Genomic DNA, 17,860 nt, shown 5'->3' on the forward strand with positions numbered 1-17,860 from the left:
ACTTCCAATTGCTAGGCTGCAAATGGGGGAAGAATGAAAGGAATATATACCACCATCTTGGTTTTCCTCAGCCTGCCCATATCACACAGTTGGGAAGTGAGGTGGAGAGGGAAGAACATGGGTGTATGTTCTGGGTGGGGGAATATGGGACAAGGAGAAAATGACCCAAAGCAAACTTGTCCCCCTATCCCCATTTCAAAGATGACAACTTTAACCAAATGATATTGTCGTCGTCATCATCATCATCATCATCAATTTACCATTTCCAGAGAAGTAGCTGTTTTAGTCTGTTGCTGCAAAATCAACAAAGGGTCTGGTGACACCTTAAAGACCAACAAATTTATTCTGTCATAAGTTTCATGGATACTTTCCTTTGCATCCAATGAAGTAGACAGTGTCCACGAAAGCTTATGCTAAAATAAATTTATTAGGCTTTACGGTGCTGCAAGACTCTTCATTTTTTAAAAAAAATAAAAATTGGCCACACCTTTGGAGGGCACGGGGCATGCGTATTAATCAATGGCTTAAAGAATGTGGTATTTCCACTCTGTTCTTCCTATGTTGTGCCATCCAGGCCAAGTACCAACGAGCAAGAAACCAGAGCTGGCCAACGGATTCCGTGTGTGTTAATCCAGAATCCAATCTCTCAAACTGTTTATGTTCTGCAGAAGTAGGCCGAAAAAGAAGTAGGCCAAAGATGAAGGACGAGATGCTATTTGGAGGCCAAGATTTCGCAATCCTGGCTACGAGACACTGCAGTTTATGGTCTAGTCGACTATCCCAAGGTTGTACTTTTCCCGTTTCCAGCTTCTTTTCCTTTGGATGCTGCTAATTAATCTGAAATACATTCTCAGCTGGGGTGAGGAGAGAACAAGGAATTCAAAACATGTGGCATAGCCTAAGAAATGCGATAGCTATGGCAAACATGGGGTTAGTTTGGAGACGCTCATGAGATTAAATTAGCATTTGTGTACTGCATTTGAAAAGTTCAGAGAGCCCTTTGCTCCTGCTAACTCTGTAATGCATGCAGCAGCCTTGGAAGATAGGCCTGCATTATTCACTCCATCTTGCAGACAGAAGAGGCTGAGGCCAAGAGAAAATAGTTTGCCTAATGCAGCCACTGCGATGGTGCGTGAGGCGAGATTTGAACTGGGGACTTCCCAGATCACATGTTTAGTTACTGCGCTAAACCAGCAGCACATCCTTGCTTCTCAGGCACGCTTGCCACGCTGACGTGTTTACCACAGAATGACAGTGGGGTGCAAAGGATTCTGGATCATGCCCTAGGCTCAGTTTACAAGGGGCATTGGCCAAGACAGCTGGCCTCTCTGTTGCCTCTTTTGAACTGTTAATGCACTCTAGAGCAGGTGTGGACACAGGTCAGGCTTGCAAATCTACTTTGGTTTTTTTGTGTTGCTTTTTAAAAAAATTTTTTTCTAAAACCCAGAGATCCAGAAACTTCCTGAGATCTGGTGAAAAAGACATACAATTAAATAATTATGAGCCCAGGAATTTGTTTTGAGGACTAGACATGGATGGCAAAGTCCCTCCTCCGCACAGTACACACTACTTTCTTCATTTCAGCAGTATAATTTAAGGTGGGCATGTAGAGTCATTTTGTTACCACTATTGTTAAATAACTGGAAGTCAAAAAAATCCTTGCCCAATCTATTGCAAATCAACCAGAAATCTACCACTACATCCAGATGTACTTTTTGCCCACCTTCTCCCCTAGAACACACCAAATATAATCTGTGTCTGTGCATCGCAGAGGAAATTTAGCAGCTTTAAACAAGCTGTTGGCCAGGAAATCTTGCCTGTCACATGAGTAGTCTTCCGATAAGCTCGTGAGGAACCACAGAGAAAAACGTACGATTCTAAAATAGTCACACACGAGGATCTCTTAGTACATGTTAGTTACCCTTTATCTTTACTCACCCTGTTGTACACATGATCCGGGTGATTAAAGACTGGGAGTGGAAGAAACGAAGTTCAAATTCTCACTCCACCATAAATTAAACTTAGGCAAGTCATTCTCTCTCAGCCTAACCTATCTCACAGGCTTGTGGTGAGAACGAAACCCACGTACAGTAGGCCTATTGCCAAAAGGGTGAGATATGCATGTGATAAAACTAACAAACTCTCCATACCTCCATAACACGGAGGTAAAAGATGGGCCATACCTCACAGGGCTGTTGTGAGAATGGAAAACCAATCGAAACAATTGCTGAGCTTCAAAGGCATGGGACGGGGGGATGCTTTTATGTTTCCAGCAGCAAATATTTATGTATTTCATTTCATTTTAAGACCGCCCAATAGCTGGACGCTCTCCAGGCAGTTCACAGAAATTAAAACTATAAATATAAATAAAGAGAAAATGGTGGGGGGGGGGACAGGACTTGAGCAAGGTCTGAATTTAGTTGTGAGGTCCCCGACTTTCATAAAATTTAGAAGCTCTGCCCTGCACCCCCTCCGGCCTCACCCTGTCCCACTGACTTTGATTCCAGATGTTGCAATATGTGGCTTCCTACGCCCCAGGGCAGATAGGAAGTATGTCAGGGGCGTGTGTGACTGTGTTTACATATAGGACCAAGTGCAAACAAGGAAGTTTCTTTGCCCAGAAAACAGGACAGAAGAAAAACGTTGTGGATTTGCAGTGATGTAGGTTCCAAAGAGCTTTTACATTATGTATATTAACTTCAGGGAAATCTTGGCGCCTCAGATATGGGTTGTTGTTTTTTAAGTGGAGGAACACTGGGGGAAATGGATGGCGTGTGTGTGTGTTATGCTCCTACACGCAGGTTGCACGGTGACTTTCTGCATGGAAATTCTGCTCTCACATACCACCGAAACGCACACAAGAGGCACTCTCCTACGATGCTGACGCACAATGTTGACCCAAGCATCCAATCTGGCTTTCCCCGTGCAAGATTCACACAGTGCGTACTTCCTCACACCCTTCCCACATAAGCCAGCCCCCACTTCCTCTGTAACCGTACACCGCATCCAATATACACCTCTCTCTCCCCCTCTCTGACAGGGCTCCTTCGCAACATCAACAAGATCCATTCTGCTCCTCAACGCAACACTCCCTGAACCTCTACAAATCCCATAGTCTTAGGTGCTCTTGACAGGAATAAGAGGAATATGCATAGGATCATGCCCGATCCATCGCATGCTTCCTTGGAAGTAACAGCAATCCCATGCCTGCTCCTGCGGAAGCCAAAAAGGAGGGTAGACTCCCTAGTAATCCTGTGTTTAGGATTGTAAGCCTAAATCCGTCTGTGTTCCAACTTTACTTCCAAGTAAATATGCATAAGATTGCCAGCGGAGCAAACCAATCGTTTGCCCCCTTTTTTTTTTTCATTCTCCCCCGCCCCCCTTCTTGCTTTGCTGCAACTTTGGGCTGTTTTGCTGGGAGCTGCAACTTCTCTTCCCAAGGAAACACAGGCGGATCGCTGACACGCGTTTAACAGCCTGGCCACGTGTTGTCGGGTTGTTCTTGTTTATTTACCCAGCCTGTCTTGAGCACACGTGTGCGTGTGCGGGGGGACGGAGGGGGGGGCTGCAAAGCCAAACGCGGAGAAGAGATCGCCCTGCCCTGGTCCAAACGCGCTTTGCAACCTCGCCACGGTTTGGGGGGGGGGGGGGAGCGGGGGGCAGGCGCTCTCCTCGGCGTCCCCAGCCACTGACAGCAGCAGGGAGACGGAGCGATCGTCCCCCCTCTCATCGCCCCCCCCCCATAATCCAATCGAAAGCAATCTGGGACTCACCGTTTGGGCTGCGCTCTTGGTAGCCGTCCATGGTGGCCGAGCAGCGGCGCGCCTCGCTTCCATGCGCTCCTCTCCGCTCCTTCTGGCTGACAGGGCAGGGGATGGAGAAGCCAGAGAGGTCCCGGGGATTTGGAGGCGGCGGCGGCAGCGCCCGCCCTGTTCAGACCGTGCTGCTGCCGGGGCCGGGCTCCCCCCACCCCCAGGAAGCCAAGAGCGCGGTATGTCATTTCCCTTGCAGAGGGAGGGAAGGAAAGCAGAGGAGGAGGGGGGGGGGGAGATTGCATTGCATCGCGGATTGCATCGCGTTGCGTGTCTGGAAGAAGTTCGTTCCCCAACTTCTCCCCCCCCCCCCCGGGCCCAGAGGAAGGAACTGCAAAGCGGCCGGGAGGTGGGAAGATGGATCCGGAGCTCAGCTGAACCACGTTTCGGGGGGGGGGGGCGGGGAGGAGGACGGGAGATTCCCGCGGCGGGTTCGCCAATCTGAGCGAGAAGTTGGGGAGCCCTCCGGATGAGTACGCCGCACATCTCCCAACACATCTGGAGGGCGCCAGGTTGGGGACGTCTGCCCGAAACTGCTGCATCGGACTAAAGTTCTGTCCAATTAGGGCGGCGGCAGCCCGTTTCCCACAGTGGCGCAGCTCTGTGCCCCCCACCGCCCAAGTGTCTACCCAGAGAGCAGCAGGTGATGAGGGCAGCAGAAGCAAATGCCATTTTATTCCTGTCGGCATAATGGTGCTGTGATTTAAGTGTGTTTAAAATGCAAAACTGCATATGCTCCGCTTATTATTTTTTATAGCAGGATTCGACATGCCCGTACACTACATTCAGCATCTAAGGAACCTCCTCCAGGTGCCTCCTCCGAGGGAGACTTGGAAGGTGGCAACAAGGGAGCGGGCCTTTTCAGTGGTGGCCCCCCAATTCTGGAATGGTTTCCCCAACAAGGCCCGCCCGGCTCCAACCTTATCATTTCGGCACCAGGTTAAGATCTTTCTCCTCTCTCAGGCGTTTGGCAGCATAGGGCGAGGTTTTAATCAGGTCTTGGATTTACTTTAGGTATATATGTTTCTCTGTATGTGCTGTCTATTTGCTTGTACGTAAGTGGCTTTTATAATGCATTTGTAAAGGTTGGATGGAGCAGGCCTATAGCCCTTAGACAGAGTCTGGAGGGCCATAGGATAATCTGGATTCCTGGATCCGAGGTCGGAGGCAGACATCCAACCGTGGTCGAGGAATCCGCGGTCCCTTCGCCCACACAGCTGGCGTGGGGAGAAACGCACAGGCTACTTATCTGAGGTCCCAAAGGCGAACTCTGAGAGGGGGTAAAGGGGGCAGGGCAGGGACTGAGGAAGCCGGGGTACGATGTGTCCCAAGGCTTCCCTGGCCTCCTTCCCTCCTGTTCCGACGCGCCCCAACTAGGCGGCCAAAAAAGCCCACCGAGCCCAAACGCAGAGCAGGAGGAGCACAGGGGCTCATACTGCCACCGCCCAGGAGCTTCTGAGTTTGGAGGCATATGGGCATCGCCGTAGGATTGCGCCTTTAATCTCTGTGAACCACCCAGAGAGCTTTGGCTTTTGGGCGGTATAGAAATGCAATAAATGAAATGGATGGATGAAAACACTTTTGTTTTTGTTTTTATTTTTCTAACATTTCAGGATTGATGGTGGCGAAAGGGTGAAGAGAAATGGCCGTTGCATGCTTCACAACTGAAGTCATCATGTGGCCATCTAAGGCGGAGGCCCTGGAAGACCGTGAAGTGCAACGTTTAAAATGACCTAGCTGCACCGCAGGTTTCCCACAGCGGCTGAGCAGATGCTTTGTTAAGAGCACAAATAGGGCACGAGGAAAACAGCCCCACCTTGCTGTTTGCCTTGCTGCCCCTGGCAACTGGTAGAGGTAGATTGCTACTGAATGTGGAGGCTCCATTTAGCTGTAATGGTTCGTAGCTGCCGACTGGCCTGGCCACTGTGTATTTATCTAATCCACGTGTGCGGAACTTCAGGAGATGGCCACGCCCCCTTTCTCCCAACCCTTTGGTAGTTTTCCAGCCGGTGTGGATGTGTGTGTTCTATCTGTCTGTCAGTACTATAGTGCCAAGGCTGTGAAACCTAGACACCTGAAACATGGACTGCATATGAGGGGAACCCTAGAGGTATGCACCTCGGGGTTGATTTGTTTGTAAAACAAATTTCATTAAATTAATTTAAATGAGTCCGTGTGGTTAAAACCTGCAGCAACAACTTCGGTCACTAGGGGGGAGACTTCCCTAACCAGCACACAGCTTGGAATTCATAACAGTTTGAAGCCAGGGGAAATCAATAGGCCGAGGAGCAGAATTGTAGGCCTGCCCCCTCTCCCCTGCTGTGGGGCAGGGGAATAGAATGGACAGACCATTCCTCAGGGGGCTATAGGGGTGCACCATGGCAGGGGACGTGGCTTTGTTCACAACGGTGCTGGCATGATGTGCCCAACTTTGACAGCTGCATAAGTTTGTTTGATATTCCAACCCGCGGTCCTTTTGCTGGTTTACAATATAACCAGCTCTTAAGCAGGAACCTCCCTGGCCTGAAATATCTTTCCTCTCGTCCCTACATACCTCTGCGAGCGCTCTGTGCATGCTCAAAGCCACTCTCATCTTTGATTCGAGGAAAGAGCTCTGCTTTCAGAATTGGTTCCGGACACAGCGACTCTCAAATGCAAGTCTGTGGACATTGAGGGGAAAGACTGAAGTTAGGAGTCTGGGGGTCCAGCTACTAGGCGCCACTGCTATTCTTCCCCAAGTATTTTGCCTCTGAACTTCAATCTACACATATATAGCTCCAGAGAACCCAGAAAGCATTCCGCTCCCCCAGCCCATAATGCAGAATCGATCCTCCATCATCTCTATCCTCAGATTAGGCACCATAAAAAAGAAAAGCCCATCTGCCATGTCTACACAGCATTCTTTAGCTTCTAGCTCCTTTGGCAAACCTTAGAACTCCAGGAACAAAGCTCTGAAGTCCTTCTTCCCCCCCTTTTTTTCCTGCAGCCTGCTAAAGCTGGCAACCGTCTCTTTTGGGAAGAGGGCGCAGAACTTGAGAATCTTTTCATTCCCAAGCGGGTATTAGAGGAGGAAGTCTGAGAGAAACGTTATGCAGATAAGCAACGTCTGTTGGCTTTGCGCCTGGCCAGTGGTTGCAATTTTGCAGGCAGGGAAATCAGAGGCTGTTGAAGGAACTTCCCTCAAAGAAGGGGGGCAGAAACGCAGGCTTGGGGGACAAATTTGTCCCTCTGGGGGCCTCCAGATGGCCCCTTTCCACCAACCACCTATTTGGTGGTTTCCCAGCTGTTGGGTAGTTTTTCCCCATTCTGAAAGAATGACTTGCCTCTCTTAAGGCTCCGTGACTGGCATGAAGAGCTTTAAGCTCAAATATGCTAGCCTTTGACCCCGCCCCGTTTTGCCTTTGACTCCGCCCACCACTGGAATTCGGCCCCCCCAAGAGCTTCCCCGAAATGGAATTTGACATTCAGGCCAAACGAAGTTCAATTCCCCTGGGCTGGAAGGACAATTGTGGCCAATCAGGAGGGCAGACCTCAATGATTGCACCAACTTAGTTAAGCAATCCAGCAAGCTCCCGGAAACCGGTTCTTCAGATGTCGGCTCTTACATGTTGAAAAGGATTTGGGCAGAAGCTTGACTGTGTCCATAAGACACACCTTCTTCCCTGGAAGCCCAGTGTCTCTTCTGGCTCCCCTCCAAGAGGCCGTGAGGATGGGGGCCAGTTGCGCGAAGATGACTGGAGTCCCGCATGGTCCCGAGTGTCGCCGGGACACCAGGTTCTAGACAACGGGTTAAACATGTCTAACCCGGCCTATTTCAAACGGCACCGAGAGAAGCGGCCGGAGCCATTCAAGACTGAACTCTGGGCCACTCTTGGAGTGGCTGTGGCCCCCATGCTGGCAGGCAGGGCTGTTAGTGAGTGAAATATAGATGCTTAGATGTGACATTTTATTATTACATTTCTATTCTGCCTTTTTTCCTCCAATGAAACTGATCCTCCTTCCCTTCTTCTCCATTTTATCCTCAAAACAACCCTGTGAGATAGGGCAGACTGAGAGTCAGTGACTGGCCCTAAGTCACCCAGTGAGCTTCCCGGCCAAGTAAGGACTAGAACCCGGATCTCCTGAGTCCTGGTCCAACCCTCTAACCACTACACCACACTGTCTCTTTAGTCTATGGTGGATGCATCTGAGAAACTACTCTGGCTTGGATGCGAGAAGCATGACCAGGGAAGATGCATCCCTAAAGATTTCCTGGGATTGGTTCACAGGCAGAAGAAACGGATTTTGTTCTCAGGCCTGGCTGAGGATGGGCCAGGGTTGAAACAAGGAGAAAGGGAAACCCACCCAGGGCTGCAGGGAGGCAGCGGTGCCACCAGAATGCAGGAAAAGTGCAGATCGTAACAGTGGGTGGGTGCAGAATTCTTTCTTCTAAGATTCCTGCCTTTCCTTTTTTAAAAAAATGGACTCTGGCCCACACAGTGGCAAAGCTGTGCAACAGCCCACCCCAAGAGTGGCACAGTCCTGAATAGCAATGTTTGCTTCAGCTGGTTTTCTCAGCAGAGTATGAAATAGGGTGGGTTCAGCATGCTTAACCCTTTGTCTAGAACCTAGTGCAACACTGTCCCACCCCGTCTTCACGCCCTCTCGGAGGGGAGCCAAGAGAGACGGACTTCCAGGGAAGAAGGTGTGTCTGCTGGACACGACTGAGCCCCTGCCCAAATTCTTTCCAACGTGCAAGAGCAACACTTGCCAAAACATCAGAAGGCAAGAAGCATGAACTGCGCATTGGATGGAGGCAGAGCTCAAGGGCTTGGCCTAAGCTCTGGGCTCCTTCCCACACCAGGCAAAAAAAAGCGCACAGTGGCCTGATCTGTTTCCACAGACCTCGCATCATTTGGAGGCTTCCCAGCTTTTGAGAAGTTTACCGCCATCCCTATTCTCGCCTTAAGAGCTTTAAGCGAAAATGCGCTGGTGTTTTCTGCCCCCGAGGGCTTCTCCAAAACGGAATTTGGCCCGTGGGATGAAAGAGGACCATCACCCTGGCCGTAGGGGCAACTGGAAGCTGCGGAGGCGCGAAAACATGTATGTGTGTGTGTGCGCCGATCCTGATTTCCTGAGGCAGGTACAAAAAGGCCCTTATGGAAGGAGCAGGAGTTGATACGTTTTATTGAGCAGTTAACATGCATGTTGCTGGGAGAGCCACTGATACATGCAACTGGGGCATACGTGACACAGAGAGCCTCGTGGCTCATGGGGACAGGAACCAGCCCCTCCCCAGGATCAGGCCCTCGGCTTGGCAAGGGCTTCTCTCCTTCAGAAGAGGGAAGAGAATGCAGTGATTCGGGGTTGGCAAAGAGCTACGAAGGAGTCACTGCTGCTCACGGTCTTCGACCCGGTTCTCCCAGACCTGCAGCCTAACACACACACACACACACACACACACACCTTTGCCTCCCCATTAGATGAGGCCACACATCTAGAAACCATGCAGCATTGTTGTGCTGACCTCCTTCGCTACTATTTTTAGAAGGCTGGGGAGGAGGGAGGAACTTGACCTGGCTAAAATTGAGGGGGGCAGGTGTGGGGTCTGTGGATGTCACTGACAGCCTCCCCCCACCGCCCCCTGCCATCTCCCCAGACCCCTTAATTGGGACCACTGCATTGCAGGAGACGGCAATCAGAGCCTAAGTCAAACCGTAACACAGAAGCGGACGTCCCATTTTGAAGCAAGCATGGAGGGCTCAAGGAAGAGGACAAGGTGTTTCCCCATTTCTGGGGGGGGGATCAGGGCAAAAGGCAGGTTAGGGGTCTTTCCCCAGTAGAAGGCTGCAGCATTCAAGGAAGAAATATTTAACTAGGGTGGGTGGGGTTATGGCGGTGGAAAAATGGAGGCACTTCCCCAGCAAGGGGGTAGCAGCACTTAGCAAAAGTCTCTTCTGATTGGAAGCTGAGCCTGTCCCATCCCCCCACCCCGCATGGGGAGGGGCGCAGAGCGGGGGAGCTCATCTTGAATAAATAAATAAAAAACGTTCCAGTGCGTTGTGTCCCGGGATGAGGGGGTGAGGCAAAGCGCCAGCATCTGTGGCCAATCCACTTCGGCCAGTCCATCCGGCTCTTCCCCGTGTCCCCGCGGGAATGCCGCCACCCTCACAAGAACGGGGTCACCCAGTCACACCTCGATGTTGGGATCGGAGCCCAGGCCTTGCTTCTGCAACAGCTCCTCTTGCTTCATCTTGGGCTTCTCGGCCCGGGTGTGCCAGACAAGCACCTGCAACATGCCGAAGGCGAGACAGAGAGAGAGAGAGAGAAGGATTCAATTTCTGTCCTTTCCCCACCAATATCAGACACATTAAATGGCCCATAAGAACAGGGGTGGGCAACTTTGGGCTGTCTTTCCAGCCACCATCACGCTGCCGGATTTAGTGGTGGCAAAAACCCCAGCTGTTGGCTACTGAAATTTGGCCTGCAAACTACTATGGAGTTGCAAAAAGGGCCTATTTCACTTGAAAACAAGCTCAATCAGGCACAGTTGAGTTTCTGTATGAGTTTGCTGCTGAACCGTGGTGGCGAAGTGCATTTTTCTTTTCTTTTTTGGCCTCTGCCTAGCGGCGGTAGGTAGAGCATGAGCTGCACTTCAGGCTGTGGGGGTGGCATGCCCACCATGGCATGAGAAGGTGGGCCCATAACCAGCAGGGGAGAGCTTATGAAAAAGGGTGGCGAGGGTCCATCTGCCTTGTATGCCAAAGCTCTCAGGTTCGGTCCCCTGATGTTAAAAGCATCTCTGGGGATGGGAGAACCCTCTGCCTGAGATGCTGGAGAACTGCTGCTACTCCGGGCAGGAAATTCTGAGCTCCCGAATTGCTACCTGGCAGAGTTTGTAACTCAGAATTCGTGACAGCTTGCTTTCCCCTGCCCCATCCCTTTTTCCTTTTGTGTCCTAGGTTTTAGATACCAACCCCGGGAGCAGGGACCGTCTCCTTAACTGATGGCCATAAGCTACGGGTGGGCAGGATGGAGAATTCCAGATGTTTTGGACTCCAGCATTCCTGACCCTTGTCCCTGCTGGCTGGGGCTGATGGGAACTGAAGTCTAAAACCCCGGAGGGCTCCAGGTTGGGGAAGCGTGTTCCAGAGAGAGAAACCGAGCCAGCCCAGTGCCACCCCCTCCCCTCACGCGCCCCCACCCACCCACACCCCTGCTGTCTCCAACTTTCCCCCCTCACCTTGGTGCAGTTGTCGGCTTTGGGCTCCAGCTCCTCGATAGACACTAGCGACTGCAGCAGGCTGCTCTCCAGGTAGCCGCGCTCGGCCAGCAGGTCAAAGCGGGCCTCCCGATTGGCCAGGAGCAGCTGGAGGGTCACGGCAAAGCCGGCCATGTCCATGGGGAAGGGGCGGTTGGGCTTCCAGGCCGTGTAGAAGCCCACCACTCTGCCGTTCTCCACCAGGGGACGCTCGAAGCGGAGGCCCCCCACGAGGCCCACGGGCCACACCGAGACACGCTTGGTGGAGCGGATCTGGTGGGAGGTGAAGAACGAGAGAGAGAGAGAGAGAGGGAGAGGGAGAGGGAGAGAGAGAGGAGTGCCTCAGGATAACAACGACAGGAAAAGAACACTAGGGCAAAAGGTACATTGCGCAGGCCACCACGCGCCCTGCTGCACCTGAGCCCTGAACAACCTGCCCATCCCCATCTCTCGTGGCGATCAGCATATTTTGGGTTAAAGCTCTTACTGGCCAGTCACTAAGCCGTAGCAGAGGCATTTCAACTTTTCAGAATGGGGCAGTGGGGGGGGAGATAGGGGATGATCTACAAAAGCCAGGAAACTTCCAACGGATCAGAAGTTGAGGGAAAAGGGAGTGAGGCCAAGGAAAGAGGGTTTGACCCTCTGGGGAACTCCAAAAGGCTGGATTGGGGACCAAGAGCCTGAGATGATGCATCTCTGATGTAAGAAACAATTCTTTCTGTTTACCCCCATCATGAATGAGGGGGCCTGTCACTTGAGGGTAATCACCCCCCCACACACGTAACTGCAGAAAAAGCCGTCTAGCTGATTACCCATTTAATCCCACAGAATTCTCCCCCACCCGCAGCGCCAAGGGGACTGAGGGAATGCTGGCTTGTCCACCCACATTTGTAGTTGAGACCCTCATGTGATCCAACTCCGCTTCTGTCCCTCATCCCATGTTATTTGACAGCTAGGGAGGGATACTCGACAGGTAGAATTTAAAAAAAAACAAAAGCAGATCAAATTGGCTTACTCAAGTTTGCTTCCTTTATACCAGCCTTCCCCAGCCTGGCACCCTCCAAATGTGTTGGACTGCAACTCCCAACTGCAACTTCAAATACTTAAAAGGTTGTCACACAGAGGAGGGTCAAGGTCTCTTCTCGATCATCCCAGAGTGCAGGACACGGAATAATGGGCTCAAGTGACAGGAAGCCAGATTCCGGCTGGACATCAGGAAAAACTTCCTGACTGTTAGAGCAGTGCGACAATGGAACCAGTAACCTAGGGAGGTTGTGGGCTCTCCCACACTAGAGGCCTTCAAGAGGCAGCTGGACAACCCTCTGTCAGGTGTGCTTTAAGGTGGATTCCTGCATTGAGCAGGGGGTTGGATTCGATGGCCTTAGAGGCCCCTTCCAACTCTACTATTCTATGAGTCTATGATTCTATGCCCAGCTAGCATGGCCAGTGGCCATGGGGTGATGGAAGTTGGAGTCCAGCACATTCAGGGAGCACCAGATTACGCCAGTCTGGAAGCTCCTGGGATTCTGAGCTCCCATCCCCCCGTCAGTCGTACAGCACCACGTACATTGATGGTGCTATATAAATAATAATAATAATAATAGTAATAATAATAATAATAATAGTAATAATAATAGTAGTAATACAGCTTCCTTGCTTGGCTGCCCCCCTCCTCTCCGAAGCACTGACCTCATCGAAGAGCCGGAGGCTGTAGGTGTTGTCGTCGTCGGCGAAGTACACCGTCCCCTTGTCGCCGAGCTGCCGGTTCTGCCGCAGCCACTGCAGGGCCAGGTTGCGCTGCTCCACCCCCCGGGGCTTCAGCCAGTTGGGGTCGCTCTCCTTCCGCTTGTGCTCCTTGGGGGTCTCGACGTGGAGGTGCGTGAAGCGCAGGTGGCTCTGGGCCAGCAGCTCCGAGACCAGCTGGGTCTTCGCCGGCGAGTCCTCGACCACGATCCAGTGCAGGTTCTTCACGTGCAGGAGGGTCTGTGACAGGCGCACCAGCTCGGCCTTCTGGACTAGCCTGCGGAGGAGGAGAGGAGAGACGATGAGGCTGACCGGAAGGGAGCCACCGGGGAAGCCAGCTGCCCTAGGCAGAACTCAACGCTTGGCCCCATCGAGGCCGGACTCGCCTACCTCATGGGTCCCCAACCTTTCCGGATCTGTGGGCACAGTTGGGAATGTGAGAAACTGCGGTGGGAAACACCACAAAATGGCTCTAATGGAGGAGGATGTGGCTAGTCCCATAAGGGCCGCTGTGGGGGCTGGTTAGTCAAAAGAGGTTGGAAGGAGAGAAACAGCGAGGCGCGAGGCTGGGTGAGGAAGAGCACTGCAAAGGGGTAGACAGGAATGAGAAAGAGTGAGGCTAGAGGCTGGGAGCCCAGGGGAACAGCCCAATCAAGGGGAGAGAAAGAGCAAGGCGAAGGATGGGAACAGGGAGAGAAGTAGCAAGGAAAAGGGACTGGGTGGAGAGAAACAGTCAGGCTCTTGTGGAATCGCCAGAAAGCTGCATCTTCATAAATAGGCATTTTACGGGTATTTCATTGCTATGGATCTGTACAAATCCATGTGTGCACATTTCAGAAACAGGGATTTTTGCCTTATGAAACAACCACTGCGACTTCCCTCCAAGGATCTGGCGACTTACCTCGCATAGGTGGGCGTGATGGCGTAGATGACGGGCAGTCCCTGCTCCACTGGCTCCGGTACTTTCTCTCGCCCCTGCAGCCGCTTCAGCTCATTCTGCAGCTGGGAGAGCTTCCTCTCCTTGGCGTGGATGAGGTCGCTGGCCGACTTCAGGTGCAGGGTGCAGTCACAGGGCTGTCCTGAGGCCAGAGGAAAGAGCATCAGCAGAGAGCTGCTGCGAAAATATTCGCCTATGCCTGCTTTTTCCCACCCACCCACAGAGGTTTTTGGGACTACAACTCCCATCATCCCTGACTTTCTGGCTGGGGCTGATGCGAGCTGCAGTCCAACACATCTGGAGAGATCCAGGTTAGGGAAAATAGAGCTATATAATGCACTACAATACCAGAACAACATAAGGGAGAAGGAAAATGTCGCCTGTCCCCAAGGAACTTACATGTGAAATTTAGAAAGAAGGAGAGTGAGCCTAACAAGGAACTAGGGTGACCAGGGGGAAAACAAGGCAAGGCTCCTGCACCTTTAATAGCTCTACATACTACTAAAAGTGCAGAAGTCCCCTCTTCTTTTTCCCCTGGCTCCCTTAGAATGAACATGAGCAAATGTATTTACAGATTCTTGTAGCTTAAATGATGCACTGGTTTTAAACGTTTGAATTAGTTTTATGTATTTCATGGTATTTTTATTTGCGTTGTACCCTGCCTCGATCCAGAGGGAGAGGCAGGTAACAAATAAATATATTATTATTATTAAACCTATACATGTTTACTTGTCAGTTAATCCCACTGTGGATTACTCCCTAGTACATATGTCTAGGCCTGCTGGGTCAGGGTGCAATCCTATGTATGTTTAGAAAGAAAGAAGTCCTAAATTTCCAATTGTAAGACTTTTTTTCCTGTCTAAACATCCATAGGGTTGCGGCCTTATGCTTGGATTTAGCTTGGGATGAGGGACAAGACTCCAACTCTTGGGATGAGGGATGAGACCCCAAATTCACGAAGAAGAAATTATGACAGTTAAACAGAACTTCCCCATTCAGATGCAGTATACTTGTTGGCCTTTTGGGCCCCTTCCAACTCTACTATTCTATTATTCTATGCCCAGGGACAAACAACAGGGGAAAGCCATCAGAGTCTTGTTCTCACTGTGAGCTTCCAGAACAACTGGCTGACCACTCTTGGAAACAGAACACTAGGCAGGTCAGACTTCGGTCTGATCCAGCAGTGCATTTTTCACATTCTTTGTACTCTGATACTAATATCCTCTTCCTCCTCTCAGAAACAGGAGAAACACCACCTCCCCTTTGCCACTCACCCAGCTGCAGCAGTGCATACATCAGGCCAATCACTGACACCAGGAAATAGATCACGAAAACATTTTTCAATTTCACCTTCATGGCAGGGCCTGCAAAGAAGAGGGGCAAAGACAGCTAGTCACTTGAAAGTTTCCAAATAAGACTATTACTGTTTTACTCTGTACAGCACCATGTACATTGATGGTGCTATATAAATAAATAAATAATAATAATAATAATAACATCCAATGATGCGAGATAGAAACTTTTACACTACTATCCAGTAAAAATGCATTGTTTCATAACATTAATTAGAAACACTGTTGAATAAACACAATACAAGCCAAATTAGCCAATTGACACAAGACTAGTTAAATCAAAAATCAAAGCTGTAGTTAGCTTTTATTCAGTGACTCTATTGAGCAGCAACTGCAGCAAGCTACAATTAGTATGTTTCCAATTCTTAGTGCCTTCATTTTTGTTCTAAAATCTAAACATAATGGAAGTGTATGCTATTAAATTGTCGTGTCTTAAAATATTTAACCCTACTGAGTGCACTTCAATTAATTTTTCATTCTAAATCAAATTGGAATTATTGGGGGGGGGGAAAACCTTTTCAAAAATGTTATTCAGTACATACAATTCTCATGATATAGCGCAATAAACATGCTAAATCAGACTTCCATTGATTTAGAGTAGTGGAAAACTTCCTAGAAAAAAATCCGGAAAAATTCACACTACCGGGTAGAAGTCAACTTAGGGTGCAATTCTATGCATGTTTAGACAGAAAAAAAGTCCTACAACTCCTACATGCTGGCTGGGGAATGCAGGAAGCTTTAGGAGGTTTTCTGTCTAAACATGCATAGGATTGCACCCTTAGACAATCAAAAGTACAACTTCAAGCCCCAAATGGGTCTCCCTCTACTACAGTCTATACACTGCATTCCCACAAGCCTCAACCATCTTAACCAAAAATCAAGGATTACAGGAGTTATAGTCCAAAACATCTGTAGAGTGGACCATATTGCCTAAAGCTGGATGTAAGAGCATTCTTCCCCAAACAGGCACCCTCCAGAGGCGTTGAACTGCAGGTCTGGTAATTCCCAGCCAGCGTGGCGATTTGCAAGCTGCAGCCCAACACATCTGGAGAGCAGCAAGTTAGAGAAGACTGGTGTAGAGGTTGTCTCTGAACACATTTAAAGTGCTTTCCCATCTCTCTCTCTCTCTAACATACACATCTAGGATATACTGGCTCGCAGAGTGAGAGCAGTCACAAGCCCCAGCACTTCTTATTTTAATCCCCAAATCCTTATTAGGGCAAGACCTATTAGGCCAACCCAAAGTTCACAAAATAGCATGCAAGCTTTCAAGTTCTCCAAAAACCGGCTGGCTTAATAAAGCCCTAGGACAGGGATGTGCAGAAAATACATCTCCAGATGCTTCAACTCCTAGCATTCCTGACCATTCGCCATCCAGGAAGGGGCTTCTGGGAGTTGAAGCCCCAAACATCTGGAGATCTATCTTCTGCCCAGCCCCCTGTGCCCATGGATACATCTAGCCTAACCTTCCCTCCAGATATTTTGGACTACAATTTCTAACAGTCCTAGACAACATGGCCAAATTGTCAGGGGTCATAACATCTGGAGCCCAAAAACATCTGGAGGGCACCAGCTTGAGGAAAGCTGACCCAGCCTGAAGAAGTGTTCTAGAGAACTTGGAAGCTTGTTCACTGTTTGGGGACCTTTGATTTGGCCCTATAAAAGCATTGCCCAAATATGGATTTTAGATTTCCCCCCTTCTTTAATGGCCAACACAGCTTACGTTTGCTTTTATTTTAAGAAACTGTGTCCCTTTCTCCTCAACGCCCCCGGGGCCTCTTCTTAATGCTAGACAAGTTTCAAGCACTGCAACATCACCGAGGTTTTTGGCAGCCCTCTTGCCCTGTCTGGGCGACGGCGGCTCCACCTCGGGCCCCCACCCCGCTCCACGGATTCAGCCCCCGACGCCGGCCATGGGAAGGACGGCGGGGAGACGGTGTGACACCGTTGCCATGGCGACGGAGCAAAGGCCGAGGCTCACCGCGCTCCTGCGATTGCCGAAGGAGCGAGTGCTGGACTGGGTCCTCAGCTCCTCACAGCCCCTCCATCGTATCCGGGGTCCCCACGCTCTCACCTTCCCCCCATCCCAGCCAACACACCACTTCCGGTCCGACGCTTCGGTACTCCTTCAGCGGTCCGCTCTCATCTGGTGCCCCCCTGTGCAGCTACTTCCGGTCTTTCCTTGGCCTTCCTCCTTTTATTTACTATTATTAAGATTATGGTGATTACATCTCTTATATCACTTAAATGGTGTTGAAATATTTTCCCCTCGTCAACATCTCATTTTGCTACCATCTGACGTATTTTGAACTATGTATTTTATTATACAGAGCCAGTGTGTAGTGTGTTTAGTGTTGTCTGTATTGTATTTCTATGTAACAAATGCATTTCTATCCCTATCCAGAGGGATAATTTTAATAAATCATATCCTTAGGATATATCAATCATCATGTACCTTCAAATTATAGTCCTGTGCCAGCTGGCCTGTACCAGTTCAGGAAGGTAGCCCACCAAATAAACAAGCAGTTGATAAGACACCGACTCATTTCCAAGCCACAGGTATTACATATGTGCTCCCAAGTATTCCTGTTTAGCAGTAAAGGTTTGTTGTCTTGTACTTGACAAATTATGCCTTGACTTTGTCTTTATAAAAGTGGTATTTATCCACATTTGCACTACCTTCCCATCCTCCACTGTCTCCACAAAAGCTGGTCCAGACGCAGAATCCATTGTGGGATTACATATTCTTCAGTTATTTTTTTAAAAGACACACTTA

General features: G+C 50.0%; 2 protein-coding genes across 3 annotated transcripts in view; both read right to left on the reverse strand.

Moving 5' to 3' along the window:
• Positions 1-3,952, reverse strand: part of EML3 (EMAP like 3) — a 28,598-nt gene extending 24,646 nt beyond the window's left edge. Inside the window, exon 1 of the mRNA XM_063146091.1 lies at positions 3,774-3,952. Within this exon, the coding sequence (XP_063002161.1) occupies positions 3,774-3,804 (31 nt within the window). The 5' untranslated portion in view covers positions 3,805-3,952. The remainder of the gene's footprint in view (positions 1-3,773) is intronic.
• Positions 3,953-9,482: 5,530 nt separating this feature from the next.
• Positions 9,483-17,186, reverse strand: B3GAT3 (beta-1,3-glucuronyltransferase 3). Of its 2 annotated transcripts, none has more exons than XM_063146316.1 (6): positions 17,066-17,186; positions 15,007-15,096; positions 13,697-13,874; positions 12,742-13,072; positions 11,035-11,325; positions 9,483-10,080 (listed from the first exon to the last, which is right to left on the reverse strand). In XM_063146316.1, the coding sequence occupies exons 2-6, from the start codon at positions 15,086-15,088 to the stop codon at positions 9,982-9,984; spliced, it is 981 nt and encodes a 326-aa protein (XP_063002386.1). In that variant the 5' UTR covers positions 15,089-15,096; positions 17,066-17,186; the 3' UTR covers positions 9,483-9,981. The 2 variants fall into 2 exon arrangements, with proteins under 2 accessions (XP_063002386.1, XP_063002387.1); XM_063146317.1 differs by having other exon boundaries at positions 17,159-17,177.
• Between the last annotated feature and the right edge of the window lie 674 nt (positions 17,187-17,860).

This window comes from Elgaria multicarinata, chromosome 21, assembly GCF_023053635.1.
Source record: "Elgaria multicarinata webbii isolate HBS135686 ecotype San Diego chromosome 21, rElgMul1.1.pri, whole genome shotgun sequence".
NCBI classification, from domain to species: domain Eukaryota; kingdom Metazoa; phylum Chordata; class Lepidosauria; order Squamata; family Anguidae; genus Elgaria; species Elgaria multicarinata.

Coding starts and splice junctions, on each gene's coding strand:
- B3GAT3 (XM_063146316.1), bottom strand. CDS start 15,088: ATGAAGGTGAAATTGAAAAATGTTTTCGTGATCTATTTCCTGGTGTCA. Junction 11,326..12,741: donor GCCTCCGGCTCTTCGATGAG/GTCAGTGCTTCG, acceptor ACCTCCCACCAG/ATCCGCTCCACCAAGCGTGT. Junction 10,081..11,034: donor AAGCCGACAACTGCACCAAG/GTGAGGGGGGAA, acceptor GGCATGTTGCAG/GTGCTTGTCTGGCACACCCG.